At 40.0% G+C, this 16461-nt stretch overlaps 1 protein-coding gene across 3 annotated transcripts in view; it reads left to right on the top strand.

Moving 5' to 3' along the window:
• The first annotated feature begins 6032 nt into the window (after window positions 1-6032).
• KNG1 (kininogen 1) overlaps window positions 6033-16461 on the top strand; it is a 42917-nt gene continuing 32488 nt past the window's right edge. The window contains exons 1-3 of one of the 3 annotated variants that reach the window (XM_039321860.1): window positions 6033-6316; window positions 14919-15029; window positions 16380-16461. In XM_039321860.1, the coding sequence (XP_039177794.1) occupies window positions 6131-6316; window positions 14919-15029; window positions 16380-16461 (379 nt within the window). In that variant the 5' untranslated portion in view covers window positions 6033-6130. The remainder of the gene's footprint in view (window positions 6317-14918; window positions 15030-16379) is intronic. The other 2 variants (XM_039321858.1, XM_039321859.1) reach the window with 2 other exon arrangements.

Raw genomic sequence — 16461 nt, 5'->3', positions numbered from 1 at the left:
CCAAAATCCATCAGATTGCACAGAAGTCATGGTGATTTTTTTTCGTCTGAGGTCTTAAAGGGAGGCATGGGAGAGCCACTAGTTTGGGGCAGGGAGATGGTAGAGCTGGAAAGGAGAACGAAGTCTCCTATCCCTCCTGGCCCATTTCCTCATTCCTCCCAACAGCAGCATATGCCCTGTGACTTTAATGTGGAAAGAAATAGAATAACATAGAATAAAGAAGAATAAAGTATAATAATAATAATAATAATAATAATAATAATAATAATAATAATAATAATAATAATAATAATAATAATAATGAAAAATCACTAAAAGCAAAAATCATGTGTCTGCATAATTTCTGAAAGAAAGCTGTGTTAGCCAAAAGCTGTATTAACAGTACGTGAATGACCTAATGCATATTTAGAAACATTGTTTAAAAGTAAACACTGCCTTCATTGTATTCCCATGAGAAATGGAGCTAACGTGTGAGAAACTATCTGAATGTTACACAAAGTAGATTCCATATACAAGGTAAGATTCCATCTATGCTTCCTTTGTTCCTGAGAAAAAGAAACCTATAAAGCTTTAGTTTAGACCCTCCCACTTGTTCAGAAATTTGCTGATTGTTAAATCACTTCTGAACCTTTTACACAAAAATAAAAATCTCTCTTTCACCCTTGGAATTTTGTAAAAGTCCTCTTTTTTAAGGCTTTTATTTTTCCACAAGAACGTCCTTTGTCAGTCGTTCTGGTGTCCCTGGCAATTAGCCTTTTCCCACAATCATATCTCCCCCCATCCCAGCAATCTATTTTCTCATCGCTGTTTATAAAAGTCTTCCATAAGCTTGTTTGCAAGATCCTATTTTACGCAGCAGGTTCCGCTTTCTTTTTTGAGCTGTTCTGCTGATTGAGAGCTAGGAGTGTTTTATATATAGCCTGAAGAAACCAGTCACGGCCACTTGGTGGCGGTCACTTTATGATCAGAACGCCAGGCCCTCTGAAGATACGTCTGGGCTTCTGGTTTCTTCCGTTTAGACCATTAGATGGCAGTTGAGCTCCCTGTGTTTCATAGTCCTCCTCCCTTGCTATCACTCAGCCTACCTGCTTTTGCCAGCTCTCAGAAAAGGCTTAAGGGGAGAATGACTGAAAGTGTCACTCCACAAACTAGAAAAATGCGGGTTAGACAGCATCACCACCAGATGTATCCGTAGCTGGCTGACCGGCCGTACTCAGCGAGTGGTCCTCAATGGAACTGCATCTACATGGAAGGAAGTGTGTAGTGGGGTGCCCCAGGGCTCTGTTCTGGGCCCAGTGCTCTTCAACATCTTCATCAACGATCTGGATGAGGGGATAGATGGGGAACTCATCAAATTTGCAGACGACACCAAGCTGGCAGGAATAGCCAACACTCCAGAAGACAGGCTTAGGATACAGGAGGATCTGGACAGACTTGAACACTGGGCGCTATCTAACAAAATGAAATTCAATGGTGAAAAAAGTAAGGTTCTACATTTAGGCAAGAAAAACCAAATGTACAGGTATAGTATTGGAGGTACCTTGCTCAATAGTAGTAACTGTGAGAGGGATCTCGGAGTCCTAGTGGACAATCATTTAAATATGAGCCAGCAGTGTGCTGCAGCTGCCAGAAAAGCCAACACAATGCTAGGCTGCATTAACAGAGGGATAGAATCAAGATCACGTGAAATATTAATATCACTTTACAATGCCTTGGTAAGGTCACACTTGGAATACTGCATCCAGTTTTGGTCACCACGATGTAAAAAAGATGTTGAGATTCTAGAAAGAGTACAGAGAAGAGCAACAAAGATGATTAGGGGACTGGAGGCTAAAACATATAAGAAACGGTTGCTGGAATTGGGTATGTCTAGTTTAACAAAGAGAAGCACGAGGGGGGACATGATAGCAGTGTTCCAATATCTCAGGGGCTGCCCCAAAGAAGAGGGAGTCAAGCTATTCTTCAAGGCGCCTGAAGGCAGGACAAGAAGCAACGGGTGGAAACTAATCAAGCAGAGAAGCAACCTAGAACTAAGGAGAAATTTCCTGACAGTTAGTACAATTAACCAGTGGAACAACCTGCCTCCAGAAGCGGTGAATGCGCCAACACTGGAAGTTTTTAAGAAGAAACTGGACAGCCATTTGTCCGAAATGGTATAGGGTTTCCTGCCTGAGCATAGGGTTGGACTAGATGACTTCCAAAGTCCCTTCCAACTTTATTATTATTATTATTATTGTTATAAACTGGCCAATGGATCTGTCACTTTAGCTAGTTGGCATGATTCAGGGACCACCGCCAAAGCTGTCCTACATTTGAGGACACCTATCTTTGTTTCAGGTGATACATTGTGCTCCAATTTGAGACAGAAGAGATCAGACCTCCCCCCGCTGATCATTTTTCACAGCTCTGGCACTGGTCAGCTCTGGTCAGTTGTCAAGCAAGGTCCATATTCCCAAGCCTCCAATGACAGGAAAATCTAACAGAAAGTGACTAAATTAGTAGACCAGAAAAACGCTGTGGACGTAGTATACTTAGATTTCAGTAAGGCATATGATAAAGTAGACCACAATCAACTGCTTGGTAAGCTAGAAAAAGGTGGAATAGACAACATCACCACCAGATGGATTTGTAGCTGGCTGACAAACCGTACTCAACAAGTAGTCCTCAATGGTACTACATCCATATGGAGAGAAGTAAGCAGTACCACAAGGCTCCGTCTTAGGTCCAGTACTTTTTAATATCTTCATTAATTACTTAGATGAGGGAATAGAAGGGGAACTCATCAGATCTGCACATGACACTAAACTGGCAGGAATAGCCAACATCCCAGAAGACAAACTCAGGATCCAAAGAGATTTTGACAAACTTGAACAATAGGCCCTATCCAACAAAATGAGTTTCAATGTGGAGAAAAGCAAAGTTTTACATTTAGGCAGGAAAAATCAAATGTATAAGTACAGATAAGGCGAGACCTGGCTCAAAAACAGCAACTGTGAGAGGGACCTTGGAGTCCTAGTGGACAATCACTTGACTATGATCCAGCAGTGTGCAGCAGCAGCCAAAAAAGCTAATACAAACCTGGACTGTATAAACAGAGGCATAGAATCAAGATCACGCGAAGTATTAGCACAATGGAAGACAAATTTGAAGTCAAGGTAGCAAAGGATTTCTGCCCATACATCTACAGGAGAAGGGGCTATACAAGTATATGATATACAATTCACCATCTGTCTCTAAAGCCACAGTGCTCTTTAGTTACAATGGCAGACTCAGCTTTAGTGAGAGACTTGCCTAAAAATTAAGAAGCCAACTTCACTTTAAAAAGTTTCTAATTCAGCTCTGTCACCTGTCATTGTTCAGTTAACTCAACAGATCCGATCCCTTCCACCCACTGTTAGTTACCTTTTTTAATAATGCTGTTCATTAGCTTTGAGAGAGAAAAAGAAAAAAAAAATAGTATATAGTGATTTGAAGACAAACTTATTTTTTTCAGATAAGTTTGGTTTCATCTTTTTTAATGAAAAGAAGGACTAGGGGGTGACATGATAGCAATGTTCCAATATCTCAGGGGCTGCCACAAAGAAGAGGGAGTCAAGCTATTTTCCAAAGTGCCTGAAGCTAGGACAAGAAGCAACGGGTGGAAACTAATCAAAGAGAGAAGCAACCTAGAACTAAGGAGAAACTTCCTGACAGAAGTTTCTTTTCTCTGAGTTGTATTAGTATTCATTATTGTAATTAAAATCTTCAATAACAATTATATATGTTAATAAAATTATGGTTTGCTGTAGATTCTACTGGTTGAAGAACAGGACTGGAGACACCCAGGTTCTTTCTCAGCCATAAAAGTTTATTAGTAAGAATGTGGCAAAAACGGTAGAAGACATGGGTGTCAGCGAGGGGAAGGGGGCAAATGATATATGTCACGTTGAGTGCATTCACGCTGGCCTTTGCAAGATAACATCAAATATGCGCCTACAGACTTGAACACTGGGCGCTATCTAACAAAATGAAATTCAGTGGTGAAAAAAGTAAGATTCTACATTTAGGCAGGAAAAACCAAATGTACAGGTATAGTATAGGGGGTACCTTGCTCAATAGTAGTGACTGTGAGAGGGATCTCGGAGTCCTAGTGGACAATGTGTGCTGCAGCTGCCAAAAAGGCCAACGTAGTGCTGGGCTGCATTAACAGAGGAACAGAATCAAGATCATGTGAAGTATTAATACCACTTTACAATGCCTTGCTAAGGCCACACTTGGAATACTGCATCCAGTTTTGGTCACCACGATGTAAAAAAGATGTTGAGACTCTAGAAAGAGTACAGAGAAGAGCAACAAAGATGATTAGGGGACTGGAGGCTAAAGCATATAAGGAACGGCTGCTGGAATTGGGTATGTCTAATTTAATGAAGGACGAGGGGGGACATGAGAGCAGTGTTCCAATGTCTCAGGGGCTGCCACAAAGAAGAGGGAGTCAAGCTATTTTCCAAAGCACCTGAAGGCAGGACAAGAAGCAACAGATGGAAACTAATCAAAGAGAGAAGCAACCTAGAACTAAGGAGAAACTTCCTGACAGAACAATTAATCAGTGGAATGACTTGTCTGCAAAACCTCTATCACTGGAGGTTTTTAAGACTGGACAACTATTTGTCTGAAATAGTATAGGGTTTCCTGTCTGAGCAGGGGGGTTGGACTAGAAGACCTCTAAGGTCCTTTCCAAATCTGTTATTATGTTATTCAGTTATATATGTTCCTAAAACCTATCTGCAGCCTCTACTTAATTTTCCAGTTCTTTTGCAAGCCATTTCAGGAACATCTGGCAAGGGGAGTCAAAAAAAAAGAAAATAGCTATGACCACACAATCATTTTTGACTATCTTTCCCCCTCACAGATATTCCTGCAAGTAAGTAATTCAAATAACGGTTTCCTTCTCTGACCACCCACAGAATTTGCAGAGAGAATATTTGTTTGTGACAATGTGCCATTTGCTGGACTTCTGCTCCAGAGCCTGACTCCTACAGGAATATTATCTTCAATAAAAGAAAGTTCTCCATCCCTGATTAAAGAAAACAACTCATTTTTTTTCCTTCCTTGGAGTACTTTAAAATAGCGAAAAAAAGAAGAAAAATCATTGTATTTCTGATGACCCAGCACCATAATTTCTACTGTGGTCATGGCCATAATTATCTCATCAAGCTTGGCAACAGAAAAGTAAAAGTTACAAATCTTGGAAAAGATTTATATTCCACTCTTTCTCCCTTTGAAATGTACTTGCAGGCAGTCCTCAATTTATAACAGTTTGGTTAGTAACCATTCAAAGTTACAATGGTACTGAAAAAGGTCACTTATAGCCATGTTTCACACTTACGGCCGTAGCAGCATCCTCATGGTCACGTAATCAAAATTCAGCTGCTTGGCAACTAACTCATATTTATGACGGTTGCAATGTCCCAGCATCATGGGATGACCTTTTGCGACCTTCTGACAAGCAAAGTCAATGGGGAAGTAAGATTCACTTAACAACTGTGTTACCTAACAACTGCAGTGATTTACTTAACAATTGCAGCAAGAAAGGTTGTAAAATGGGGTAAAACTCCACTTAGCAACTGTCTCGCTCAGAAACAAATATTTTGGGTTCAGTTGTAGTTGTCAAGGACCACTTGCAGTAGTGGGATTCAAATATGTAAACAACCGGTTCTCTGTGTGGATGCCGCTTCCAGAACTCCATTCTGGGTCTGAGCAACAAAAAATTAGCTACTAGTTCTGCCGAAGTAGTGCGAACCGGCTGAATCCCACCACTGACCACTTGTATTATCATTCCGGAAAATGTCCTTGAAGTTACCCAAAGTGACGTACCGTCAAAACCGTATGTTTTGACCTTGAGATTGTAAAATATCAACTTGCATTGTGAACTGCAGGTGAATAAACTTGTTTTTTTAAAAAAAAAAAACTTAAATAAACCTCAAAGGTTGTTTACATTGCATGTAGACTATGACTTGAGGCCATGAAATAGCTTTGTTTACTTTGAGTTCTCTGGTATCTGCTAGGAAGATATACCTCATCCGTTATCTTGAAGCTCTTTCTCCTCTTTCTACGCTCATCAGAAGCTCAAAGGAGCTTCTCTCACCTGGATATGAAAGTCTTCATTCTGCTAGTCCTCAGCATTGGACTTTGCCAAGCCCGTCCTCTCCAAGATGAAGTGGGCTGTGATGACCCAGAAGTTTTTGAAGCTGTGGCTAGAGCAATAAAAGCATTTAATGAAGACAGAAGTCAAGGAAATAAATTTGCTCTCAATGTCATCCTTCATGCCTACAGAACAGTAAGTAAATTTGGTAACCATCAGAACCATAAAAATCTAATTAATGTGAATTTCATAATTGGGGACTTGCACAAGAATGCACCATCAGCACCCTCCACCCACTATTGAATGTTGATCCTCTGAAAATTTCTCCCAGATTTAATGTTTAATTTAACAGACATTAAAAATTATTACATGCATGGCAAGTAATCATCCTTATTGTATTTCATTTGTTCGATTTCCGTTTTTTTCTCTTTTGCAATCTCATTCCCCCATCTTAAAAAAATTGCCCCTTTCCATTCCACCAGACTTACGGGATGCTAAGTGGACCCTTCCTAAAATAATCCAAAAATATTGAACTTCAGCTCAATGTAATTCCACAAGCTGCATGGGGATTTGCACTCCAAGCAAGTATTTTATTTACAAAAAAAAAGGTTTTGAGGGGAGGCAGGGATTCTTTCAAGTCTTCAAACAACCTTCATAAATTTGGTGGTACTTTTCAAGTACATTGGATTTCAGCCCCCAGAATTGGGGAATTATTGGAGCTACACTCACACATTTTTGGAGAGCAATCTTTCCAATTCTGCTGCTTTGCCATATAAAGTGTAATATGATGCAGCCATTTGGTGGTTTCATTTAACATTGTTTAATTTGGATTTCCATAAATTTGAAGTCTTTGGTAATGCTAAAATTGATCCATGTCTCTGCACTAAAGGAGATGTTAGCAGAGGAATCGGAAAAATCAGTCACTTTAAATGTAGATGCAGCTGGATTACTTATCTTTAGCAAGGTAAACTCTCCAACTCTACCTCAGGTCCTGATGACTTTTTCTGTCAATATGAATATGGTTTATTGATACCTTTTTAAAGATTTGGGGGGGAGGGGCGGAGAATGCTCCAATCTAAAAAAAAAAAAAAAAACACAGCCTTGGTGTCTCTTAATTCTCTTCCATCCAAATCTTAACTAAGTTCACTTTAGGAAATCTGTCACAGTCAAATACCTTAGTTTATTCTTTCATATAGATTTTACCTTTTCTTTTTTGCATTAGTTGTTTGTTTGCATCCACATATTATTAATAGGTTATAATAGACTATCAAGGCTCCCTTTGAAGAGGCTGGCAGACATAAACTGGGAGTTGGAAATGAGGGAATTTTATTTTTAAAAATATTTATTTTTATCCTGCCTTTATTATTATTTTTTTTATAAATAACTCAAGGCAGCAAACAGTCCTCTCTATTTCTGTGAGGGAGATGGGGTGTTCTGAAATTGGATAAATAAATAAAAATAAATAAATAAAATACTTTTTATTTTCTAAGGAGTATTTCTATAATGAAGTATTTATGTAATACTCCTTATAAAATACCTCTTATTTTTCCCACAACAACAACCCTGTGAGGTGGATTGGGTTGGGAGCCAAAGTCATCCAGCCGGTTTTTATGCCTAAGGTGGAACTAGAATTCACAGTGTCCTGGCTTCTAGCCTGGTACCTTAACCACTAGAACATGGGTGTCACGTGACGTGTCACAACACATCGTGACTTTTTCGCATTGCTGGAGCTGGGGTGGGCACGGCCTTCGCATGATGCAACCGGCCTGCAGGCCAGCAGTTTGACACCCCTGCACTAGAACAATGATGGCAAAGCTTTTGGGCTTGACATGGAAATTTGGAAATTTTCCAAATTTGAAAAATTCTTAGCTTGGCTCTGCTGAGGTGTCAAGAAAGAATTCTTTATTGCCCCCCCTCCCCCCATCTAGGCCACCCTGAACAGTGGCATTTGGCAGCAACCCCAAGGCTGAGCCTGAAGTAGAGCCCTAGAGTTCAACTTCAGTCCTAGCCCCACTGCTGTCACTCACAAAGACTGCCTCACATCATTCCCCAAGGCACACAAGATCGCTCCAGGTTTCATGGGGCCTTCTTTCTTGAATGTCTGTGGAGATTCTCGGTCATCCAGGTCGGGGCTGTCCCAAAGGTGCTTTTTCAAAAGGCAACTGGACTTTGTTTTCCTTTGAAGATGTTTTCCTTGAAGTACCTTTGGAACATCATTCTTGAGGCAACTTCAGAGAATGCTCTTTCATGGCCTATGCAGCCTCCGAAAACCACAGGAAAGCACAGCTCTCTCATGCAACTTCCAGTGGGTCCAAAAGCTATGCAAGAGCACACTTCGTTCTCACATGGCCTCACAACCTCCCAAAATTGCAAGAGTATGGAGCATGCTTTTGAGACTAGCTGTCAGGCATTGGTTTAACACTTCGTGGCATGTCACTTTTGACACGGTTGTCATAGGTTCACCATCACTACAATAGACCATCCAATATTAATACTTCTAATATATCTTTCCATGGAATTAAGCAAAACAATGCAAAACCATGACAAACAACACAAAACTGAGGTTGAATTATTTGTGGTTTAGGATATTGTAGCTATCCTAATATAAGTAGCTCATCGTGATAAGCCCTAATCAGTGGTGGAATTCAAATACCTGAACAACCGGTTCTCTTATTCGATGCAGGCATGGGCCTCTGAGGCCTAGAATGGGATTCCGGAAGTGGTATCCATGCACTTCCGGTGGGTCATTCTAGGCCTGGGAGGCCTCCTCCAGGCCTCCCAGGCCTAGACTGGACTTCCGAATGCAGCAAAATTTAGCTACCAGTTTTCCTGAACTGGTGTGAACTGGCTGAATCCCACCACTGGCACTAATGTAGTTTATGTATCTAGGCATAAACAGTGGGATTGATCAGAGGAGCTGCATACACCTAATTTAACTTAAATTCAATTGGATTATATTTTTGTTGTGTTCCCATTCCAGCACTTCCCCTTTCTTGGCTCAGTCCCTGGGATTGTACTCAGTGGGCAAAATGGAGTCATGCCATTGATCCCCAGATTAAAGCAGTAGATGTTACATGACAAACAGGCATGTACTCCAACAGTCATGCTCTTGTGGAAAAATAAAGCCTTAAAAAAATAAAGGGCTTTTACGAAATTCCATGGGTGAAAGAGAGATCTTTATTTTTGCGCAAAAAGGTTCAGAAGTGATTTAACAATCAGCAAATTTCTGAACAAGGGGGGGGAGGGTCTAAACTAAAGCTTTATAGGTTTCTTTCTCTCAGGAACAAAGGAAGCATAGATGGAATCTTACATTGTATATGGAATCTACTTTTGTGTAACATTCAAATAGTTTCTCACACGTTAGGTCCATTTCTCATGGGAATACAATGAAGGCAGTTTTTACTTTTATACAATGTTTCTAAATATGCATTAAGTCATTCACGTACTGTTAATACAGCTTTTGGCTAACACAGCTTTCTTTCAGAGATTATGCAGACACATGATTTTTGCTTTTTGTGATTTTTCATCATTATTATTATTATTATACTTTATTCTTCTTTATTCTATTTCTTTCCCACTTTACTCCCCCCTTTTGGAAGTTTTTTTTAGCTTAAACTTCCATTATTCTACCTCTGATTCCGGATCTCCTGAAGGTACCATTTTATATTCCCATAAGGCTAACATTGTTTCATGTTTCGCTGTTAATTGGGCTGTACTTTCTGAGATTCTCCGAATCATGGCTATAAGACAGGGGATCAAGCAAGGAATTAAAATACACCCTAGAATTAACAAGACTGCTATAACTATGATGGTTTGTAGGCCGGGTAACTTTGGCCACCATCCTGAAAATACATCTTCCAAGTTAAATCCGTTCCAGGTTTGCACCGGAACGTGTGCTAACTTGATCATTTGATCTGTTATGCCTTTCAATACTTTTCCACTTTCATCTACTTCAATGCAACAGTTTGTAAGGTTGAATTTTCCACATACCCCTCCTTCTTTGGCTAAAAGATAGTCCAGGGCTAACCTATTTTGCATGATATATGTTCTGGATTTCACATTTTCTTTAGCCAATTCAGTTAGTCCCTTCACAGTCTCATTGGTGATTAACTCTACCACCGCTTGTAACCTCATGATCCTGTTGATCATATAAATAGGGGTACGGTATCCATACGTTCCATCCTCAGCCCAAGTAGCCGGGCCATAGACTAGAATGATGCGACAAGGTGGCCATTCATTCTTTTGCCAAGTGATTCCTGCACATTGGGTGTATGCACTTGGTTCCCTTTTTTGTCTTATATTGCCAATTTCATCATATACAGGGACTCCAAGAATTTGCTTAGTTTTTAGTGGTAACAGGAAAAATCCTGGTCGAATTATTCCCAATACACAAGATCCACACCAGTTCTTAGGTAGTTGCCCATATGCCATTTTTCCGCAAATCCAGTACATTCCATCTGGGGCTAACCAATGGAGACTGGTATTTGTGGGGTCTTTTAGATAGGGCATCCCAGGAATGTTAGTAAGGGCATAACGATCCATAGCAGTGGTCTCATTGGTTCCAGACCACCATTTACCATCTTCCCATGTTCCTGTGCATAGGAGGTCACCTACTGCTACACAAGATTCTGTTTTGTTTCTTGAGTAACATACATGTCCTACCAAGTTGGAAGTGAGACCCCAATCACCATCTTTCCCACTTGTATAGGTTAAGTTATTATTTTTAGACATTTCTAGTACCTTGGTATAATTTAACTCTTGTGCCTCCCACGGCCACCTTTCTCCCATGTTTGTTCCACCACACACAAAACAGTTAGACACGCCTAAAGTATGGGCAATGTCTTCTGCTAACTTAACAAAGGTATTGGTTACATGTCTAGATACTTCAGGAATATGTAGGTTCTCAATTTCCTCATAATATGACCAAAATAATGATTTTTGTTCTGGTCTTTTGGTTGCAGTTATAATTTTGACTTCTATTTCTGACATTGGGTCATAGCCATTTGTATCTATTCCTATCCCAAACATCCATTTCTTACCTTCCCACCTATTTTGTTCTAGGAACCAACTGCCATTCTTGACTGTGAGAGTCACCAAATTACAGTTATCTGTTCCACAGGAATCTGCTTTTGTTTCATTCTTTTCAAACAAGATGTGGTCTATCTCGTTTGGGTCTTGGGTATGCCACTTAATACATGACCACCACTTACATTTGACCGCACATCCATCTGGTGGGCACAAGTACTTATGTTTTGGGATAAAGTTGTGAATATTACCGATCCCTCCGCAACCATATGTTTGAGTCCAATAATTAGCTGCTTTGCAAACATCAAAGGTGACGCTAAAACTGGAGTGTGGATTGGATTTCCATTGGGAGATCCCTAAGAGTGACTGGTCCTTATAGCTAGTTCTTGTTCTATGTGTTTTGATTTGTAAGGCCCAACGATCAGGATCAGACTTCGGGTTATAACACTGATATTGGACACCTTTCCTACAAAATTTATATGTAGTTCTATTGTATGTACAAGAGTCAGGAGAACTATCTTGACACCCTTCTGGTTTAACTGTATGATAAATCAAAGTCTTGGTTATCTGGTTTCCTTGTTTTGTAGTTTTGATACAGTTTTGACAGCCTTGGTTTCCCTGTGTTTCTGCTCTTTCTTGGTGTGTGCTACTCAATAATTCCCCACTAGAGGGTCCCTGCACCATGACCTCCCTTCTTCTCTTCTAGGAACGTAGGGGGGTGGTCTGGCAATTTCCTCCCTATCTTCCTGGCTGAAAATCTTAGCTTTTGTTTGAGGCTTGGCTTTTTGGCTTGCCAAATATATCTTTGCATACTCTATCTGACATTTTGCTAACCATCTGGGTCTCTGTGCAATGTTGATTTTCCATAGGGGTACTGGTCCCAATAAACATTTCCAGTCACAATTTGATGAACCCGTGCAACGAGTTCGGGATTCGCCCATCCCATTTTTGGCCACCCTACGCCCAGGGCAGTCCACTCAGATTCACAGAATCTTTTTAACATGGCTGGATTTGGTTTTGGATCTCCATAATCCCTAGAAAAACCCTTTTTGAAATTCTTTTAACATGCACTGGAGTGGCGTCTGGTCAACGCTCTCCTTTGACTTTTTCCCACCCATTTCTCTAATACACTACCATTGATCACTCAGCATGAGCTACAATGGTTTAACCTCCCACACCATCCTGCCTATTGAAGGCTTAAGGACGCCACCTTTGCCTTCTAGGGGGTGATCAGTCCCCTCTTCCGATCCAAAAGGGATCAGGTTTCCCCTGTTTTACAATACTTGCCTGCAGGCGTTTTTCCAGACTCCTTTGTTGATTTAAGATCTGTCTGTCACCCTCACGGATCCTCAGACTGGAATGCTTCCTGATGGGTTAATTCCCTTTCCTCCCGTCGAAGTCTCCTCGTAGTCAAAAGCTACGAAGCCGGCTTTCGGAGCTGTCGTCGTTTAGGAGAGGGGGTGGGTCCACCAGGGCAATCCGTCTTGGAAGGTTAAATCCTTTTTCTTAAAAGCCCTTAAAAATGTCCCGGCGGAGAAATCGCCATAAATCTTGTGGAAAAATAAAGCCTTAAAAAATAAAGGGCTTTTACGAAATTCCATGGGTGAAAGAGAGATCTTTATTTTTGCGCAAAAGGTTCAGAAGTGATTTAACAATCAGCAAATTTCTGAACAAGGGGGGGAGGGTCTAAACTAAAGCTTTATAGGTTTCTTTCTCTCAGGAACAAAGGAAGCATAGATGGAATCTTAAATTGTATATGGAATCTACTTTTGTGTAACATTCAGATAGTTTCTCACACGTTAGGTCCATTTCTCATGGGAATACAATGAAGGCAGTTTTTACTTTTATACAATGTTTCTAAATATGCATTAAGTCATTCACGTACTGTTAATACAGCTTTTGGCTAACACAGCTTTCTTTCAGAGATTATGCAGACACATGATTTTTGCTTTTTGTGATTTTTCATCATTATTATTATTATTATACTTTATTCTTCTTTATTCTATTTCTTTCCCACTTTAATGCTGTCCGAGCAAAAATCAGACAGTGTTTACAGAGGTTAAATATTTGATCCGTTACACATTTACTGAAAGTTTGCTTTAGATTTCAACTTGATTTGCCTTCATAAGACTCTTGAATTGAAAGGACTGTTTTGCAGCACAGCAGACACCTGCAAGAATTTTGATTCCAATAAAGTTCTAAATTCTTGAAACTAGTGTGATAACTCCAAAGTTATTTAGCTTTAAGATGAGTCTATCCAGATTTCTCAACCTTGACAACTTTAAGAGGTTGGATCTGGAGTCCCAGAATTCCCGAGCCAGCATGCATTTTTGTCTCTAAAGCAGCAGTTAAGGTGTAAACTTCTGTTTGGACTGTAGCACTTCTACCTGCATGAGAGTTGTAAAAATAAAACATTTCTACACTGACAAAAAAACAGCAGATCAGTAAAAGAGCTAGCACTAAATTAATTTTGCTGGCGTTGTTTAGGAAACTTTTGTATGGAAGAATGGTCACTCCCAATGAAGGTTTCCTTAATTAAAGCTGAAGAACAATTTCTTAATTTAGGATTCTACAGATATAAAGCTAAAGATTTCCCTGTCCAGTTGTATCCAACTCTAGGGCGTGGTACTCATCTTTATTTCTTAGCCAAGAGAGCCAGCGTTGTCTGAAAACCTTTCCACGGTCATGTGGCCAGCATGACAATATCCTGCAACTCAGAGCATGGGACGAAACACAAAATGCTGTTACCTTTCCCACCGAAGTGGTAACTATTGATCTACTCACATTTTGCATGCTTTCCAACTGCTAGATGGGCAGGAGCTGGGGCAAATAATGGGAGCTTGCCCCATTTCAAGGCACTCAGGTGAGCCATCAAGTCCCCGCCCTACAGATATACTCTATTATAATATTTAGGGAATGAGGGGTTGCTTGGATTCCAAGGGGCAGAAGTCCTGAGACTTTGTGGCTGCACAAATAGAGCCATTGTTGGAAACTTCCTAAATCAAATGGGTCTTTTTTTGTGATCATGTGGCAGCAAGGGGAGGTTGCTTGCACAGTCCTAGGAAAGCAACTTTCCTTCTCTGAATCCAAAGTGTTGTCCAGCTCTATACAAAACCTATTGCAGGTATTCCTCAACTTATAACCACATTTGAGACCAGGAATATCCATCGCTAAGCAAGGTGGTTGTTAAGAACAGTCATATCCAATTTCACAACTTTTTTTGCCATGGCTAAGCAAATCACTGCAGTCATTAAGCAAAACTAGCTTCTCCCATTGACTTGGCTGGGAAGATTAAAAATGGTGATCAAATCACCCCAAGATGCTGGACTGTTCTAAATACAGTACATGCTGGTTGCCAAACACCCAGATTTTGATCACAGAACTGTGGTGAGGCTGTGACAGTCATAAGTATGAGGATCAGTTGGAAGTCACTTTCTTCAGCGCCATTGTAACGTCGAACAGTTGCTAAACAAACAGTTGCAAGCTGAGGACTACCTGTATTGATACTTTAACTATTTCTTTGAGGTTCTTTGGACCATTACATGCTGTAGAAACACAGAAGAACATTGGAGGATTGGCTATCAAAATAAGATTACAACTTTGGGATAAATTATGTTATTTATATTTTTAATCATTGGTTGTGTTTCACTTTATTCCTATGTTGTTTTCATTGTTAGCCACCCAGAATCATGTGTTCAAGATGGGCAGCCATATCAGCTTATTAAATACATAAATGAAATTGCAACAGCACTCATGTACGTTCTCTTTTCAGGCAGGTCCTGGAAAAAAGTTCCATGTCATCTATCAAGTAAGAGAAACTGCGTGTCCAATTGATGCAGATGAGCCTTGGCAAAACTGTGATCTTTTAGGGCTCTCAGAAGGAGTAAGTATTCATTCTTCCTCCTTAAACGTGGCAGAAAGAGTTTTATAGGGGAGAGCAAGAAGACAGAGAGAGGTATACATTACAGGGCTGCCAGGATCACCATATGCAACCAGGCAAAAGATGCCATTAAAACAGATTTGTGGAAAAACTGCATTTTGGCACCAGCCTCAAGGAAGGGTACTACAGTTTTCGGTGGATTTCTTGGCAGTTTTAAGACATATGGACTTCAACTCTCAGAATTCTCTAGCCAATAGGCTAGCTGAGGAATTCTGGGGGTTGAAGCCCACATGCCTTAAAGCTGCCCCTTTGGCCTATATTGTCATGTGACTATTGAGTCTACATGCATGACTGTAGTGGGGACCAGTTGGCCCATTAAAAAATATCCCTGCCTTCTGTGCCCAGTTGGTGTCATCACCTGACCCTTAAAAGCCAATAGAAGGAAAAGAGATTTTTAACAGATTTGGGCAGAAATTGAGTTATTGAGTTAGAATTACATTAGGAGCTTTTTTTATTTAAATTCTATCTATGTATCTATGTATCTGTCTGTCTGTCTGTCTGTCTGTCTGTCTGTCTATCTATCTATCTATCTATCTATCTATCTATCTATCTATCTATCTATCTATCTCTATCAGTTTATTCCACTAGGCACAGCCAAATGATACGATAACAAATGAAGATTACCATCTACCCAACTGAGAAAATATAATGCTTTATTTGTCTCCCCAAAGATCTGTCTGCCTGTGCTCCATCACACATTATAAAAAATGTAGGATCTTATCTCCAATATAAGTAGTCCTCGGCCGGTTAAAGTTACAACTGCATTAAAAAAATGACATGACCATTTTTTATATTTATGACCTTTCTAGGTTCCTCATGATCATGTGATCAAAATTCAGATGCCTGGCAACTGACTCATAGTTATGACAGTTGCAGTGTCCCAAGATCATGTGATCATCTTTTGCGACCTTCTTACAGGCAAAATCAACGGGGAAAGCCAAATTCACTTAACAACCGGATTACTAACTTATCAACTGTAGTGATTCACTTAACAACTGAGGCAAGAAAGGTCATAAATGGAGCAAAATTCACAACAAATATCTCACTTAACAACATAAATTTGGGGCTCAATTGTGGTCATAAGTTGAGGACTACCTGTATTTAAGTACAGGCAGCAAAGATCTCACTAACAACCCATTGATTGTTTATTCAACAATATCAAAAATCTATGAAATGTGATCAGTTCTGTTTCTTAACAGTGGAAAGTGGATTTACAAACTCCTGATAGGTAATTGTGATATCCCACTTAACACATAAGAACTCAATTGATGTCTCTTTTTGCTTCTCTCACAGCATTATGGAAACTGTACAGCTGATATTGATACTGAGTCGCAAGATTTTTCTTCCGTTTCACAGAATTGCAAAATTAGCCCAG

Source organism: Crotalus tigris, unplaced genomic scaffold (assembly GCF_016545835.1).
Source record: "Crotalus tigris isolate CLP2741 ecotype Arizona unplaced genomic scaffold, ASM1654583v1 scf7180000023829.5930981, whole genome shotgun sequence".
Classification (NCBI taxonomy): domain Eukaryota; kingdom Metazoa; phylum Chordata; class Lepidosauria; order Squamata; family Viperidae; genus Crotalus; species Crotalus tigris.
This window is presented reverse-complemented; position numbering and strand designations above follow the sequence as displayed.